The 18,025-nt window shown below is 42.4% G+C and overlaps 1 protein-coding gene across 1 annotated transcript in view; it reads left to right on the top strand.

Annotated features, from left to right (window-relative positions):
* LOC122941006 (cGMP-dependent protein kinase 2-like) overlaps window positions 1-18,025 on the top strand; it is a 322,377-nt gene that overhangs the window by 86,105 nt on the left and 218,247 nt on the right. The window contains exons 2-3 of the mRNA XM_044297977.1: window positions 134-733; window positions 11,650-11,816. Coding sequence (XP_044153912.1) covers window positions 273-733; window positions 11,650-11,816 — 628 coding nt within the window. The 5' untranslated portion in view covers window positions 134-272. The remainder of the gene's footprint in view (window positions 1-133; window positions 734-11,649; window positions 11,817-18,025) is intronic.

Genomic DNA, 18,025 nt, shown 5'->3' with positions numbered 1-18,025 from the left:
AATTTGGCACATCTTTAGACTGTCTAGTCTAAGTTTACACTGTCTTAATGTTATACAGGATTAGTAGTTCTGTAAAGTATACGGAAATATAAGCAATGTGGTTTTGAATAATTGTTTTTTCTTCATCATTTAGGCTATGATAAGATTCTACATCCATTCTGAAAATGACAATTTAATCTACATGTGTGCTTTGTTATAACCAACATTTTGGAAATCATGAAAAGAGCAGAAATCTAAGTAGCAGTTACTGAGCAAAGTACCATTCCTCCGGGATGTACAATCAGAACAGCATGGGAAATGGAACTATCAGAGCCCCACGAAGAGAGGATAGCTGCCTCTCCTCGAGGAGGAGAGAACATTCCTCTGGGGCCTTTACTAAACTGCAGGAGACAGTGCTGCTTCTCGAAGAAGAACTGAGGCAGAGATGGAAAGAGCTGCAAGAAAAGGATGAGAAAATCAGACAACTGGAGAAGGAGCTGGAAACTAAATCTATTCAGATAGACAAATTACAGGACGCTATTGGCTATAACGTCCAGCTGTCTCCAAAGGGAAGTCAAAGGAAAAAGCTTCTAAGTGTTATAAACCAAGGGCCTGCTCAGAACAATGAAAAAGCCACTGACACCCATAGACGTCAGAAAGCCAAGGAAGGAGTGTCTGCTGAACCAACTTCACGCCATTATTACAATCCCAGTTGTCAGAACCCTGATGTCACCTGCATCCGTAAAGATTCTAGGTAAGGCCTCAATGCAAGCATTTACTTTGCTAAATTATCTGTGGTCCACTAGAAAAATATTGAGATTTACTGTGGATGGTGATCTGTACTAGTTATTGGTCATGTACATTCATTGATGAACATGTGCCCCAGGGAGAACTTCAAAACGTGCTTGATTTCAAATACAAGAACTAATACAAGAAATGTAAAAATCAACCACGACACAGTAGTTATATGTCTAGCATTGTAAAGGCTTTGTGCCTCCGGTTTTGCCATCACAGCATACATTAACTGTTCACATATAAAAATTTTCAGCCCAGTAATTGAGTCAGCAGTAATGCTGGTTATTGTACTTCTTAATACACAAATGTCAATTTGGAGATGCACTATAGTTATAAATAGTGACTGCATATTACAAAGCTATGCTGTCACTTACTTGACTGTGGGGGTCCAACTAATCCCATTTCAATGTACCTCAATCATGCCTGGAGGACAGTCACATTGCCAGAGCACATAAAGGGTTTCCAGGGGTCAGACCATCATTAATCAAATAATGGCACATATGCTATGACTGGAAATTCTCTTAACGGAGTTGTCCACATTTTTTTTAAATTAAGGGATAAAGTTCTTACCTTCATTTACCTTCCTAGATACTCCAATCCAGCGCTTCTGCTCCTTCCTCTCCCCAGGCAGCCACTGACATATTGCTGTGGCTACAGAGGTGACAATCCATACAATGTTGCAGCCAATAACTGGCCTCAGTGGGCCATAGAGCCCATCAATTGGTTGCAGCAGTACAAGTAACAACGCCAATAAAGCCACAACAATATGTTACTGGCTGCAGCCTGAGGAAAGGAATAAGAATCTTGGCCGTCACCAAGATTCCTCCATTATTGGGAAATGCTCGCCTGGTCTGATCTGGGAACTTGGGTAACACAATTGACATTTTATTGTAATTACTTTTGTCGTTTTAATTTTTATTATGACTTTACAGTAATTTTATTCAAATAACAGATTTTTAGGATAGTTATCGATATGATGATGTACACACGTAATGAGCTAATTGCTCTGAATGGGGCCACATTGTCACTATTGCCTGCACAAACAACAAGGAAATTGACCACACATCATTTGTGGAAATCCGCCATCTTGCCAAAAACCCATAGGCATTTAAGAAGAAGGAAAAGCTTCCCCAAAAATATTACACCTTCGGGGCTGATTCCAACTCAGAACCAGCATTTGCTGAAAGGAGCACTTCTAAACTGCTGTTCTGCGGTTAAGAATGCAGCCAACATTTACAAATTGATTTTATCTAATAATCTAGACTATTTGTGCCTAACTGAAACTTGGTTTTCAGAGGGGGTGGATCCTATGTTGGATGAATTGGTCCCCCCCTTGTACAAAATTCTTCACATAGACAGGGCCATTAGAGGTGGAGGTGTTGCAATGGTCTTTTGTGAACATCTAGTGATGACAGCCCTTAAGAATGCCCAATTTCAAATGCCAGAAGAGTCCAGAAGAGGCCTTCTCAATCTATATTGTCTACCACCCCCCAGATTTAAAAACAGGATTTGATGATGAACTGCTGGAATTGGCCACATCGGCCTTCCTAGATAGTCAGAAGAACATCATTGTGGGCGACATAAATTGCTGGGCCGATGATGTGTCCAACATCCAAACCCAGCAATTATTAACATCCCTTGAGACCATTGGCTTCATGCAGGAGGTGACCTCCCCGACTCACAGGGCCGCCCCTGTGAGTCGGGGAGGTCACCTCCTGCATGAAGCCAATGGTCTCAATGGACTGGATTCTGAAATCTGGGGTGGAGATACAGGTCCAATCCATACATGATCTGGTGTGGAATGATCATAAAAATATACTTTTTACTCAAACTATCCCCCCTTTAAAAAAAGCTCCCCACTTTCCAGTGAGAGATAAGACTCTCACCCAACAAAGATATTAGAAAATTCTTAATTTGGAGCAATTTGGCAATAGCTTTAAGGAGAATCTGAATATAGATTTATTCCGCTCCATAGAATCCACTGAAGCAAAGCTAACAGCTTTTAATGATTGTATAGAGGCTACACTAAACACCTTAGCACCTATTAAACATAAACAGCACCCTTGTCCCCCTAATAAAATAATAAAAACCCGCCTTGGTTCATTGCTTAATTAAGAGAGGATAAAGAGACTACCAGAGCCCTTGAAAAGGCCCGGAGAAAAAATCCCATAGAAGACACCAAAATTAAATACAAAATAAGTATGAGAAAGTATAGAAATAATCTAAAAAATACCAAAAGAACATACTACTCAAATAAAATAGGCAATGCGGCTAACAACTCCAGAGAACTTTTCAAAGTGGCTAAAGAACTAGCCAATCCTAGATGTAAGATTGCAACGACGGAGAACTCTCAAGCACTGTGCCAGCAAATGGCCAACTAATTTGCTAAAAAAAATCCAGAAACTTAGGGACAATATCCCTATGGTTCATAGGACGGATGAGACACTTTATTCTTCACTCTCAACCTTACCCTATTACCTCACAGAATTTCAGCCCATCTCTGAGGAGAGAACGATTAAAATCATTGGAGCTCTTAGATCCTCTTCCTCGCCTCTAGACCCATGCCCGGCGGCCGTGGTGAAGTCCGCCATGGTTGCAATGGCACCATACATTCAAGACATTATAAATAGTTCCTTTTCCAGCGGTCAGGTGCCGGCTATTCTGAAGCAGCATTGATAACACCCCTGCCTAAGAAACCGGTGCTACCTGTGACCGATCTCAGTAACTGATTTCGGGACTGCCGTTCGCTGCAAAGATAGGCGAGAGGGAGGTTGTTGCACAACTACAGGGATATCTGGAGGCCAATCAAATTCTTGACGACTTCCAGTCGGGATTCCGACCCAGAAGGGGTACTGAGACCGCTCTGGTCAATGTCCAGGACGATCTACTGATGGCATTAGATCAGAACGACTCTATGTTCCTAGTCCTTCTGAATCTATCATCTTTTGACACTATTGACCATCAAGTGTTACTGAACCGGTTGAAAGTGGTAGCCGGATTAGATGGAAAGACCTTGGCATGGATGGTCTAATTTCTCCAGGACAGGGTGCAACGAGTGAAGCTGGAGTACCACAACTCGGCACTATCTCCAGTCTTGTTTAACATCTATCTGAGACCATTGGCCGACATCATCAGGAGCCACAATCTTCAGTTTCATGTTTATGCGGATGATAGACAACTGTACTTTAGGCTTGCCAAAGGAACAGTTGATCAAGTCGATCTGGCCGGATGTCTCTTGGAGATCGATTACTGGATGAGTGCCAATCATCTAAAGCTTAATGGCACCAAAACTGAATATATTACATTCAGTCCATACGAAAAAGAGCAGGGGGCGGCACAGTCAAACAAGCACACAGTCAGTATGCGGCGATCACAGATGCTCCAAGGCCAGCGAGGAAAGAGACGCTCGGCGGTGCACTGCTGCAAACAGTGAGTAGAGTGTAACAAATGTGGATCAGTAGAAGAAACATGCAGCGGCACTCACCGGTGTACGTCAAAACAGCTTTATTCAGCCACAATCAGGCCGGGGGTGGACAAGTCAGACACGCAATGGCAGCGGCGGCCGTTTCGCGCTAATTGCGCTTCATCAGGCTACATTCAGTGACCAGAAAATTACACCCTTAGCACCCCAATGGTCATTGTCTTTTGGACCTGTCCCTGAGACAGCCATCCAGGTCAGGGTCTTTGGAGTGGTCTTGGACTCCAGATTAACCCTGGCTCCTCAGATCGATCAGGTGGTTAGTACCTGCCACTACCAGCTGAAACTTCTGAGGAGGATCTTAAAATACATTGAATCCCCTCTCAGGAAAGCTTTGATTACACGGTCATTGGATATCAATTTTACAGCAGACCAGTGTACTACAGGCCCCAAAAATTATGCAGTCAGAGTACATAACAGAACAAGCAAGTATGTGGATGAAGGTCTCTTAGACGGTCAATGGATACCAATTTTACTGAAGGCCAGTACAAATACAGGTCAAAACATGGCGAAATCCCCCCTCTTGAAAAAAAACCCTCTAATGATAATAGTTTAAACACATGGTCGTCACAGGTGTTGAATTCCTCCGAGGCCCAAAACATTAGGCATTCAACGGACAGAAAAGGCCTTTTATGCTGCTGTATTTACCTAAGACAGGGTGTAACGGGGCGCCGAAGGCACACTCGGTCTCCCATCAGCCGCAGACCTGCTGCTTAGCTTCGGGAGCGAGGATCTGTGTTCAGCCTCATTCCCAGGGCGGCTTTTGCTAGCTGGGAGGCTCCCTGCTCCTAGGTCTGCCTTGAGCACCGAGCTGATCACTCGGTGCTCGACTTGTTTGTCTGTCGGTCATGTGACGCTGGCCACGTCACATGACCCCCACTCCCCACTATAAATACAGGCAACCTGCTGGCTACAGGTTGCCTGTGATTTTAGTCCCTTAGGCTGTGTATTATTATTGTTATTTAGCTTACCTTTGGATTTTACCCTTGATCTGCTTCCTGAAACCTCTTCTGCGTGCTCCCTGAACCTTGACGCTACCTCTCTAATTTTGACCTCGGCTTTCTTTCGGATTTGGTCTTTGCCTCTTCACTTGTACTGACGTGACCTCCTGGACTGACCCCGGCTAGTTGACCCGCCTCGCCCTTCCGTTTTTGGTGGCACCTTGCTTGTTCCACCTGTCCGCTCTAGTGCTACCTCTCATTGGCTGTCCGCTTCCCTGCTATCTCTATCTCTCTGCTTGCACTTACTCAGGTCAGGGACTGTCACCCAGTTGTGCCTCGTCACCTAGGACGGGAAGTGCAAGTAGGCAGGGACAGGGGACTGGATGGCATCTCAGGGGGTGCACCTCCGCTCTATCTTTATACCCGCGACTCTACCCCATGACACAGGGGCCATTATTTGTTCATGATGGTGGCAGATATTTGTTGGCTGTCATGAGGAAATTTAATTAAACAAAGTCATCACATGTGTTGCATTCCCTCGAGATCCATGCCTCATTGATTTTTAAAATGTGAGGTAGTCCACACTGTTGTGAGCTAGGCAAGTGCGCTTATGGGTCATGATCCCCCCTGCTGCGCTGAACGTCCTTTCGGACAGGACACTGGACGAGGGGCAAGCCAAGAGTTCCATGGCAAATTGTGCCAACTCTGGCCACAGGTCAATCCTGCACACCCAGTAGTCCACATCGGCCGTTAACCAGATGCAGTTGGACACCTGTAGATCTAGGCATCCCCTGAGGCTGGATTCGGAGGGTGGCTGTCGATGGGTTGGCTGCAAGAATGATCTCATATCCGAAGCCAACAACACATCTTCAAACCGCCCTCTTCTTGCATGCACTGTTGGATTGGGACCCGCAACTGTTTCTCTATGAGAGAAAATTCATCTGCCAGCGCCTGCAAAAGCAGAATGCAGCATTTCTCGAAGAAAGGCCTGGAAGTGCTGCATTCTGCTAGCCCTCTGTGATGCTGGTAACATGTCCGACATTTTGTGTTTGCACCAGGGGTCTAAGTACATTGCCACCCAGTACTGGTCCTTGCCTTTTATGCTTTTTATACAGGGGTCCCTCTTCAAACACTGGAGCATGAAGGCCCCCATTTGCACTAAACTGGAAGAGGTGGAGTGGCCTGGCTCCTGCTCATTGTCCAGGATAATGTCATCCTTAGTCTTCTCCCCTCAGCCACGGACAACACCAGGTATCCCAGAAACGTTTAAAGCATGCTCTTATTGCTCCTTCTCCGCCCTGACACCATCCTCCTTTGAATCCTCTTCAGAGTCCTGTTGACTTGTTTCAGATAGAGTAGCCCACCCTGGGAATTCATCCAACAATGCGACTTCCTCATCTTCCTGCTCCTTGCTCCTCAACTGCTTGATCAATGACATGACGCAATGAACGCTCCAGAAAGATGGCGTAAGGTACGATGTAACTGATGGCTCCCTGGCTGCGACTGACCAGTTTGGTGATCTCATCAAATGGTCGCAGAAGTCTGCATGCGTCATGCATGAACAACCACTGGCACGGTGAAAAAAAACTAAGCTCCCCAGAACCTGTCCTGCCGCAGAGTTCATACAGGTAGTCGTTAACTGCACGTTGCTGCTGGAGCAGCCTATTAAGCATATACAAGGTGGAGTTCCAGCGCATCGGGCAGTCACAAATCAGACCTCTAATGGGTAGGTGGTGTCACCGCTGAACGTCAGCAAGGCGAGCCATAGACGTGTAAGATCTTCTAAAATGGCCAGAGATTTTCCTGGCCTGCCGCAAGATGTCCTGGACCCCGGGGTATTTGGCAACGAATCGCTGCACGACTAAGTTCAGGACGTGTGCCATGCATGGCACGTGTGTCATTTTGTCCTGTTTCAGCGAGCTCAGTAGATTGGCAACGTTGTCGCACACCACTTTACCAACTGTCAAATTCAGCGAGGTTAGCCACCGATCAGCCTGTGAATACAAAGCTGAAAGGAGTGCAGGACCAATGTGGCTCTTGGCTTCCAGGCACAACAGCCGCAGCACAGCATGTCAACGTCTCAACTGGCACGTCGAATAGGTTCTGTGGAACTTGGTGTGTGCAGCGGAAGAGGCAGTAGCAGTGAAAAAGGAGGAATCAGCCAAGGAGGAGACGGAGGATGGAGTAGGAGTAGGAGTAGGAGAAGAGGCAGGCATGCATGTAATCCGTGGTGGTAACACCAAATCCACACGGGTGCCATGGGTTGCATGCTTGACGGCAGTCAGAAGGTTCATCCAGTGGGCAGTAAAAGTTATGTACTTTCCCTGCCCGTGTTTGCTAGACCACATGTCTCTGGTTAGTTGTATCTTGGCACCGACATTGTGTGCCAGAGATACATTCACTTACCGCTGAACGTGGCCAGGGATGCCCTTCTTGGAGAAATATTTCCTTCCGGGGACCTTCCACTGCGCTGTGCCAATGGCCAAAAATTTTCTAAAGGCCCTCGAGTCCACCAGTTTATATGGCAGTAGTTGGCGGGCTAGCAGTTCCGACAAGCTGTCAGCCGTTGGGCAAGAGGGTTATCCGGCATCATCATCTTTTTTCGCTCGAACATTTGGGGCCATGGAAGCTTGCCTTTTGCCAGATGAACATGACGACGGCACGGTAGAAGGTGGAATGAAGGACAAATGGGAGGAGAGAGGAGAAGAGGCAGGACGTGGAGCGCAAGGAGTGTGTCTTTGTGGGTTCTGACGGTGTTGCTCCTACTGGGCTTGGTGATGGGAGGCCAGGTACCATCTTAAGGTGGTCGTGCCTAGGTGAGTGTTGGGCTTACCGCGACTTATGCGTTGACAGCACAGGCTGCAGATGGAAACACTATTGTCAGCAGTGGAAGCTTTAAAAAAAGCCCACTCTGCGGAGCCATGTTCCGGCGTCTTGGGATCGCCAGATGTGACCGTGCATGGTGGATGGCTTGTTCTAGATACATTAGCAGTCTGCTTTTTGCCTCCTGTGCACTGTAAGTTCTGCCTGCTTCTCCTCCTTCTTCTCCCTATCTGCTGCTCCATCTCTCCCTCTAAACTATCCTCCTCTTCCTCTCTTGTGGGCACGTGACGTCCATAGACATGTCATCATCGTCCCCTTCACCACCACTAACATTAGAGCTCTCAGAGTAGGAAGCAACAGCGGGACCACCCTCCTTGGGCTGATCTGGGTACTGTCGTCAGACTGCTGGGTGGCGACCGTTGATTCCTCCTTTTCCTGATCTGATGCAAAGAATGGCTGCGCAACGTGAAGGTTGCAGAGGGGATATGGTGGTGGTGGTGCCTTTGGGGGTGCATACAGCAGAGAGTGAAGAGGGTGCAGATAAAGAGGATGAGGAGGGTGCAGAAGCGGAAGGCTGAGTGAGCCACTCAACGATGTCTGGTGTGTCCTTTGATGTAATCCCACAAACTTTCTGCAACTTCGGAATTAGGCTCCGACCTGGTGCACCTGCCCGACCCCTACCACCCCTGAAGAATGGCCTGCTTCTTCCTCTGCCTGTAATTTTCAAAATGACCCTGTGACAAAAGTCCCTATAGAAGAGCAGTATTTGTGGAAGAAGGTATTTCAGAACCCTGCTTCAATCAGTTTTTTGGGGGGGCAACTGGTATATCACACCAGTATATATTATTTGTTCCAATGGCATTTGTCAATCTGTGTAGCTGCAGCAACGCAGCAAAACCGCAAGCAAATGCTGCTCTACCTAAATGCACTATATAGAAAGTATATTATTGGTATAAAAAAACCCTGCTTCATTCAGGTTTTTTTGGGGGGCAACTAGTATATCATATTAGTAGAAATTATTTGTTCCAATGGCGTTTGTCACTATTTGTAGCTGCAGTAACACAGCAAAACCGTAGACAAATGCTGCACTACCCAAATGTACTATATAGAAAGTATATTATTGGTATATAACACCCCTGCTTCAATCAGTTTTTTGAGAGGGCAACTGGTATATCACACCAGTAGAAATAATTTCTTCCAATAGCGTTTGTAACTCTGTGTAGCTGCGGTAACGCAGCAAAACCTCAAACAAATGCTGCACTACCCAAATGTACTATATAGAAAGTATATAATTGGTATATAACACCCCTGCTTCAATCAATTTTTGGGGGGGGCAACTTGTATATCACACCAGTAGAAATGATTTGTTCCAATAGTGTTTGGCACTCTGTGTAGCTGCTGTATCGCAGCAGAACCGCACACAACTGCTGCACAATACAAATGCACTATAATATACTTTCTATGTTAGAAAGTATATTATAAGTATATTACACCCCTCATTAAGTCACACCTATCAATATTACACCTATACCAGTCCTTAAAAAGACTTTTGTGGCCCTATTAGCTAGCGTTTGCTGTCCTTAACAGTCTGTCCCTGCTCCACACAGCAACCTCTCCCTGCACTGTCAAAAGATTGAATGTAAAATGGCAGCCAGATCGGGTTTATTTATTAGGTAGAGGGTATGTCCATGTGCTGAAACATCTCAATTGGCTGTCCTGTACCACCTGATGTATGTGTCATGGGTCAATGTTCTTCCCAATGTAAAAGAATATGGCGCCCCCATTCTGCCAACCGCAAACAAGCAAAGTTTGCATAGAAACGACTGCCGGGCGAACCGCATTGCCATCTCTAGTCATTGACATTTATACATCTTAAAGGGAGTGTGTCATCAGAAAATTACTTGCTGTTTAAATCACTTTTTTATAGTTAACATATTTTTAAATAATTTTTGAAGATGTTATTTTTGTCATGTCACTTTTTATGTTTAAACTAACACCAAAAATCTTGCAGTTTTCTCAGTGGCCACTATATCTAATAATTTGTGCCACTTCTTGTTTTGTACAGATAACTTTACTGCAGTTAACTCATTCCAATCCTGTCTATAATGATATAATCTTTGTGTATAGATAAAACAGAATCCACCATTCACAATAGGTGATTGTCAGAGCTTATCTATTCTTTCCTTGTACAATGACCTTTGCACAGGTTACAGAGCATGCCTAGAAAACTACCATGTAAGTCAATAGGGTCCCCTCCTGTCCATTGTGTCTCTGGCCATAATTTTTATTATGCTATGTAATGCTGTTAAGAACAGCTCAGACAAGATGGCCGCCCCCATAATCACGTTCAGCAATTAAGATAAAAAAAAATAAAAAATTACAATCCGAAATTAAAAAGAGATTAAAAAAAGCGATAAGTTACTATCTGATTTTAACTCTCAGATAAAAGTTCCTTTAAAAGAGTATTTCAGGATTTTGTTATCCTCAGGAGAAGCCATCAATGTCTGATTTGCAGGTGTCCTACACCCCAGCTGATCAGCTGTTTCAGTGTAGCTATGGCACTGAAAATACATAGCTGTCTCCATTGTGTAGTGGACAGAGCTGGTTACTAAAGCATAGCTCCCTATTTCTAGCACCAGAGCTGCTTGGAAACAGCCGATTGTGGGGGTGCGGGATGTTAGCCAATCCGATAATGATGACCTATCCTGAAGATAGACCATCAATAACAAAAACCTGGAATTCCTATTTAACTTTTTCCATATTGGAATTGCAGTTGTAAGTAGCATACAAGCCCTGTTTAAATGATATCACCAGCAGCAACTGCCAAGTGTATTAATAAGGTTACTATATGTACAGTTAATCATTGCTTTGTCTAAAATGCCAAATCTGACCTTGCCGTTTTGAATGCAGAAACTACACTGTTGATACCTTAAATGCCCTTGAAAAGTCCCTTGTCACCTATGGCTTTTCAATGGAAATAGCGCTTTAATTAACAACTGAATATTATTTTTTTTACAGAGGAATGTTGTAGATTGGCAAAACAAAATGTTCAGTAAAAATTATTCTGTGCCTGACGTACATTAAGGCACCAATTTCCCAGCAGCTCCCATCATACATTGTCAAACTGCTGCCCTCCCAATTGAAAAACAATTAGCTCTATGCTAAAAGGTTATAGTACCGCTGAGCTTTTCAGATATGACATTAATGATCATCTTCTAAAATGCCAGACCATCAAACTCCCACGAGGAAACCATTTGGAATTATTTCAGTGGCTAACAAAACTATTTTCTCATATCGCTGGGAAATACGGAAGAGATTATAAAAGTCTTTGTTTTAAAATGATTACTGGGTACCGTCTCCCATGTGGAGACACATTAAAATATATCCCTCTCCTCATCCTGAGGCAGACTGTTGAGAAAATTATATTTGCAATGACATTTATCCTCTGCTGCGTGAGAGGAACGGCACAAATATTTACATGGGCTGTGGAGAAATGTTCAGGCCTACCAATGCATTGATTACTCATATCTTAAACAGATGCCGCTTATTAATTGCGCCGCTCAGGCAGTATAATAACTACTTTGCTAATTTGTGTGAAGAAAGTAGGCATGAACCATGTACTTTTATCCCTAGTGCTAAGAAGCTAATTACTGGAGCCATCATGAGTAATGACTTCTTAAGTCAGCTGGAAGCTTCCCATGTTCGGAGGATGGTGGACTGTATGTACGAGAGGGTTTACAGTCAGTCACAGCTAGTCATTCAGGAAGGAGCGGCAGGAAACCATCTCTATGTTCTAGCAGGTAAGGAAGAAGTACAATTTTCTGTTTTTCACAGTAACACAATAAAGAAGTAGTTACTACACAATAAGAACTACAGGCTAAAGGAGTTGTTCATGTTTAGGGGACTTTCAACCTGATCCTCCCCCCACGTTGTGGTCCCCTGCTGCCACTCAAATACTGCTGGGCACAGTGGTGACATGTCCCCGTGCGTCACGTAAGCCATTGACTTGGTGCATAGGGGCTACATAACCTCTGTGAACAGTCATTGGCTACACCGCCGCACATGATGCCGTCTTGGACATACAGTACCACAGAACATGGGGTGGGGAACCAAGGGAGCTCAATGACAGGGGTAGGTAGGCATGGTTAGCACAATTGCGACCACTGCTACCCCTATAGCTACGCCACTGGATAGGGCATTAAAATTCAAAGCACCCAATCCTTTTCTCCCCTGCATTAACTATCAGCGAGAGTTGGGAACTCCCTATACACGTTACACTGTTGAACAGTCCCATTAAAATTGTTGGTTGGTACAGCCAACAAGGGTATACTGTGTATGGGGGCCTTAAAAGGGAATGTGTCCTCCGAAAATGACCTATTGTTTAAATAACATTTTTATATTAAACATATTTATAAAGAATTTTTGGTGATTTTTTTATTTTCCATGTTAATATCTTTAATGCTGTATGTATAATCCTGAAATTGTCATACTGTCCACTAAGCCTAATAATAGGTCATGATTTCCTGTTCTGTACAGGTAACTTTTCAGTAACTATTCTTATTATCACCACAGTCAAACTTACAATGACAAGTAACATTTCTGTTTAGATAACACAGGCTCCATTATTCACAATAGGTGATATCACAGCTTATCAGCCCCCTCCTGACCTCTGCAAAGAGCATGCGTAGAAAACTCTGCCAAATAAGTCAGTGGAGTCCCCTCCTTTCCATTGTGTCTATGGCCCATGTAGCTGCTCTCAAAAGACAAGAAGTCTTAATATATTTAAGGTCTAGTGGCCAGTGGAAAAACTACAGGATTTTATCATTGTTGTTTAAATATAGATAAGAAAATCACCAAACATTCTAAAAAAACTATCATAATAAAGAGATGTGGTTTAACCCTTTGCCCCTGCAGACAGTTTTGCCTTAATAACCAAATCCTATTTTTCAAATCTCACATTTGTCACTTTATGTGGTAATAACTTTGGATTGCTAAGCTATTCTGAAATTTCTTTTTTGTGTCACATAGTATTTCATAAGTACGGTATACAGATGGCTCGCTGTGGATAACCATGACTGGTGCTCAGGTTGGAAGAAACACCCCTTGTTCTTAATTATATAGTCAGATAATTGAACCGGCACTCAAAACATTTCAAGGATATGTGGAAACATACAAATTTATTATATAGTAAAACTGCAATATACCTAGGTACTATACATCTAATTAATAAAAATACAGAATTGATAAAACATTCATAAATTAAATATTCAAAAATAAATTTAATCTAGCTGTTTGACTGAATAAATCACCATTTCACATCTACTACTGGCGAGTGCTGCGGATTATTGAAGCTTCTGGATGAGTTGGGACCCCCAGCCAGGATCCCTATCTGCGTGCACCACCTGGCTTGAAGCCTGTTTACTGGTCCGTACCCAAGTATGTGGGATAAGTAGTGCTGCCAATCCATGAGGGGTTCTATAATGGGGTCATTTGGGTGGTTTCTATTATGTCAGACCATGACTTCATAATTGAATTAGTCGTCAAAAAGGTAGTTTTTGAAAATTTTCTTCAAAATAAAAAAAATGCTTCTAAGGTTTCTAATGTCCTAAAAAAAAAAAATGACATACAAAATGATGCCAACATAAAGTAAATATATGGTGAATGTAAAGTAATAACTATTGTATTAGGTATCACTCTCCGTCTTAAAGGCAGAGAAATTTAAATTTGGAAAATTGCAAATTTTTATCAAATTTTCTGTAAATTTTGGATTTTTTAAAATAAATAAAGGTAGCCCATATCCACTCAAATTTGCCACTAACAGGAAATACTATGTAGTCAGACAATTGAACCGGCACTCAAAACATTTCAAGGATATGTGGAAACATACAAATGTATTAAATATTAAAACCGCAATATACCTAGGTACTATACATATAATTAATAAAAATACATAATTGATTAAAGATTCTTAAATTAAAAAAAAACAATAAATCACTCTAGGTGGAATTCTACTTTGGTTCTCTATAGAGACATATTTGCATAGGTAAAAATCCCAGTGGCAGGTGCCATGTAATCAGTCCATATACATAGGGCTTCTGGTCTCTGTGTGGAGGGACACAATTTCTACGTAGTCCCAAGCTTTCAGAGTCAATAGGGTTCACCCGTTTATAGAAAATATGATGTACACATTTAGTACTCACGGTACGTTGCGCTGATCAAAAAACCTTTTTGCGTGTAGAGGTTCTTTCAGTGGCGTCCCACAGCTCCACCACGCTCCAGCAATGTTGGTTTCGATTTGCAGCGTCTTTCGGGATCTCGTCCCAATTCTCGTGAGACTTGGTCCATCTGTAAACTTCGTAGGTAAAGCTATATTTTGCTTCTTGACGGTGAAGTTTAGTACATGGCCATGTATATTGTGGACGGAATACCTGTGCGTTAATCAACTACACAATATACATGGCCATGTACTAAACTTCACCGTCAAGAAGCAAAATATCGCTTTACCTACGAACGGACCAAGTGTCACGAGAATTGGGCCGAGATCCAGAAAGACGCTGCAAATCGAAACCAACATTGCTGGAGCGTGGTGGAGCTGTTGGACGCCACTGAAACAACCTCTACACGCAAAAAGGTTTTTTGATCAGCGCAACGTACCGTGAGTACTTAATGTGTACATCATATTTTCTATAAACGTGTGAACCCTATTGACTCTGAAAGCTTGGGACTACGTAGAAATTGTGTCCTTCCACACAGAGACCAGAAGCCCTATGTATATGGACTGATTACATGGCACCTGCCACCGGGATTTCTACCTATGCAAATATATCTCTATAGAGAACCAAAGTAGAATTCCACCTACAGTGATTTATTGATTTTTTTTAATTTATGAATTTTTTTATCAATTATGTATTTTTATTAATTATATGTATAGTACCTAGGTATATTGCGGTTTTAATATTTAATAAATTTGTATGTTTCCACATATCCTTGAAATGTTTTGAGTGCCGGTTCAATTGTCTGACTACATAGTATTTCCTGTTAGTGGCAAATTTGAGTGGATATGGGCTACCTTTATTTATTTTAAAAAAATCCAAAATTTACTGAAAATTTGATAAAAATTAGCAATTTTCCAAATTTAAATTTATCTGCTTTTAAGACGAAGAGTGATACCTAATACAATAGTTATTACTTTACATTCACCATATATTTACTTTATGTTGGCATCATTTTGTATGTCATTTTATTTTTTTTAGGACATTAGAAACCTTAGAAGCATTTTTTTTTATTTTGAAGAAAATTTTCAAAAACTACCTTTTTGACGACTAATTCAATTATGAAGTCATGGTCTGACATAATAGAAACCACCCAAATGACCCCATTATAGAACCCCTCATGGATTGGCAGCACTACTTATCCCACATACTTGGGTACGGACCAGTAAACAGGCTTCAAGCCAGGTGGTGCACGCAGATAGGGATCTTGGCTGGGGGTCCCAACTCATCCAGAAGCTTCAATAATCCGCAGCACTCGCCAGTAGTAGATGTGAAATGGTGATTTATTCAGTCAAACAGCTAGATTAAAGCGACGTTTTGACCATGCTTGGTCTTTATCAAGCAATGCTTGATAAAGACCAACCATGGTCGAAACGTCGCTTTAATCTAGCTGTTTGAGTGAATAAGGTACTTTCACACTTGCGTTTTTCTTTTCCGGCATAGAGTTCCGTCACAGGGGCACTATACCCGAAAATAACTGATCAGGCATATCCCCATGCATTCTGAATGGAGAGTAATCCGTTCAGTTTGCATCAGGATGTCTTCAGTTCAGTCGTTGATCAGGCAAAAGAGAAAGGTGCAGATTTTCTATTTTAATCCATTTATTCTGTAGCACAGCAAGGGTTAACAGCAAAACAAACCTCAATATTTATTACCCTGATTCTGAATTTTACAGAGACACCCCTTATGTGGTTGTAAACTGCTGAATGGGCACACAGCAGAGTACAGAAGGGAACACACAAATATTGTTTTTGGAGGGCAGATTTTGCTGGAATGATTTTCAGACACCATATTGCATTTGAAGAGACCTTGAGACATCCCAATGGTGGAGACTCTGAAAAAGTGACCCCATTTTGGAAACTACAGCCCTCAAAGAATTTATGGCCAACATTTCAAAAAATTTTACAATAAGATTTTGCTTTAGCACCAAAGGTTTCATTTTCACAAGGGGTAACGGGAGAAAATGCACCCCACAATTTATGTATTTTTTCCAGAATATACCAACACCCCATAAGTAGTCATAAACTGCTGGTGACATGGCAACATTCAAAAGGGAATGACCTGGATTTTCTAACATGAAATTTTCTGTAATCTTTTAAGGGCCATCATTTATTTATTTATTGTTGACTGAGCTATGTGAGGGCTGTTTTTTTGTGGGACATTGATTATTGATACCATTATGTGTTATTTGTGACTTTTTAATCTCCTTTTATCTTTTTATGCCATTATTTGGGAGGTGAGGTGGGAAAAAATTGCAATTCTGTCACAGTTTTTTATTTTTTATGAAGTTCTCCAACAAACTTGTGTATGTTTTTTTTTTTTGCTACTTTTCCAGCATTAAATCATTTTTGCATTATAATAAAATATATTTTAAGTCACCATTTTATTTTTTATTTTTTTCCTTTATTAATCAATTATAAACGAGCAGATAAGGCAAGATGGCAATTTATTTATTTTTTTATTTACATTTTTATTTCATTTTATTCCATTGGGGCTGATGGCTGTACAATATTATGCAATACACCTCTATGGCAGAGTATATTACTGTCAGCTTTATATTGACACTAAGGGCTCATGCAAACAAACATATTTTTTGTCCGTGTCCAAACTTTAATGGGGCCGCAGAAAAATAGAAATGACTCGTGTGTGCATCACTGATGATGGTGGCGGCTCCATTCCTGAGCTGCCGCCATCACATACAATACTGGGGGACATCATGGAAGACTGCAGGGGGCATATGGGGCATAGGGACATTGCATCTGACGGCCAAATGGGCACTGGAGGCCATGCCTGATCTCATGCTCTGAGTGGAGAATGGAGATCAGAGCCTGAAACTGACATTACTACGCTCTGATTGGTAAGTCTGTGCAGGGACCCCTTGTTGGCTTCTCCTGTGTCTCTGCTCTCGGTGAGAGCAGAGACTCTAGTGATGTGTCACAACCCCCATTAACAGTTTGGATGTAGCTGCATCAAGGGGTTAAATAATAGGTCATTTCATGACACATTCTCTTTAATTCTGAAGTCTTAAAAAGGAGCTGTTCGGTTAGTTTCCCTGATGCCCATTTGCAAAAGTAGACAAGCATAATAACTATACAGTGAGGAACAGAAGTATTTGAACACCCTGCGATTTTGTTTTGAAGTTCTCCTACTTAGAAATCATGGAGGGGTCTGAAATTCACATTGTAGATGCATTCCCACTCTGAGAGACAGAATAAATAAATAAAAATCAGGAAATCACATTGTATGATTTTTAAAGATTTTTTTGTCTTGCGCTGCTGAACATAAGTATTTGAACACCTGAAAAAATCAGTGTTAATATTTGGTACGGAAGCCTTTGTTTCCAATTACAGAGGTCAAACGTTTCCTGTAGTTCTTGACCAGGTATCCAAACACTGCAACAGGGATTTTGGCCCACTCCTCCACACAGATCTCCTTTTGATCTATCAGACTTTGGGGCTGTCGCTGAGCAACACAGAGTTTCAGCTCCCTCTAAAGATGTTCTAGGTCTGGAGACTAGCTAGGCCACTCTAGAACCTTGATATGCTTCTTAAGGAGCCACTCCTTGGTTATCCTGGCTGTGTGCTTCGGGTCGTTGTCATTTTGAAAGACCTAGCCACGACCCATCTTCAATGCTATGACTAAGGCAATGGCCCCATCCATCCTCTCCTTAATACAGTGCATTCATCCTGTCCCCTTCGCAGAAAATCACCCCCAAAGCATGAGGTTACCACCCAATG

This window comes from Bufo gargarizans, chromosome 6 (assembly GCF_014858855.1).
Source record: "Bufo gargarizans isolate SCDJY-AF-19 chromosome 6, ASM1485885v1, whole genome shotgun sequence".
NCBI classification, from domain to species: domain Eukaryota; kingdom Metazoa; phylum Chordata; class Amphibia; order Anura; family Bufonidae; genus Bufo; species Bufo gargarizans.
This window is presented reverse-complemented; position numbering and strand designations above follow the sequence as displayed.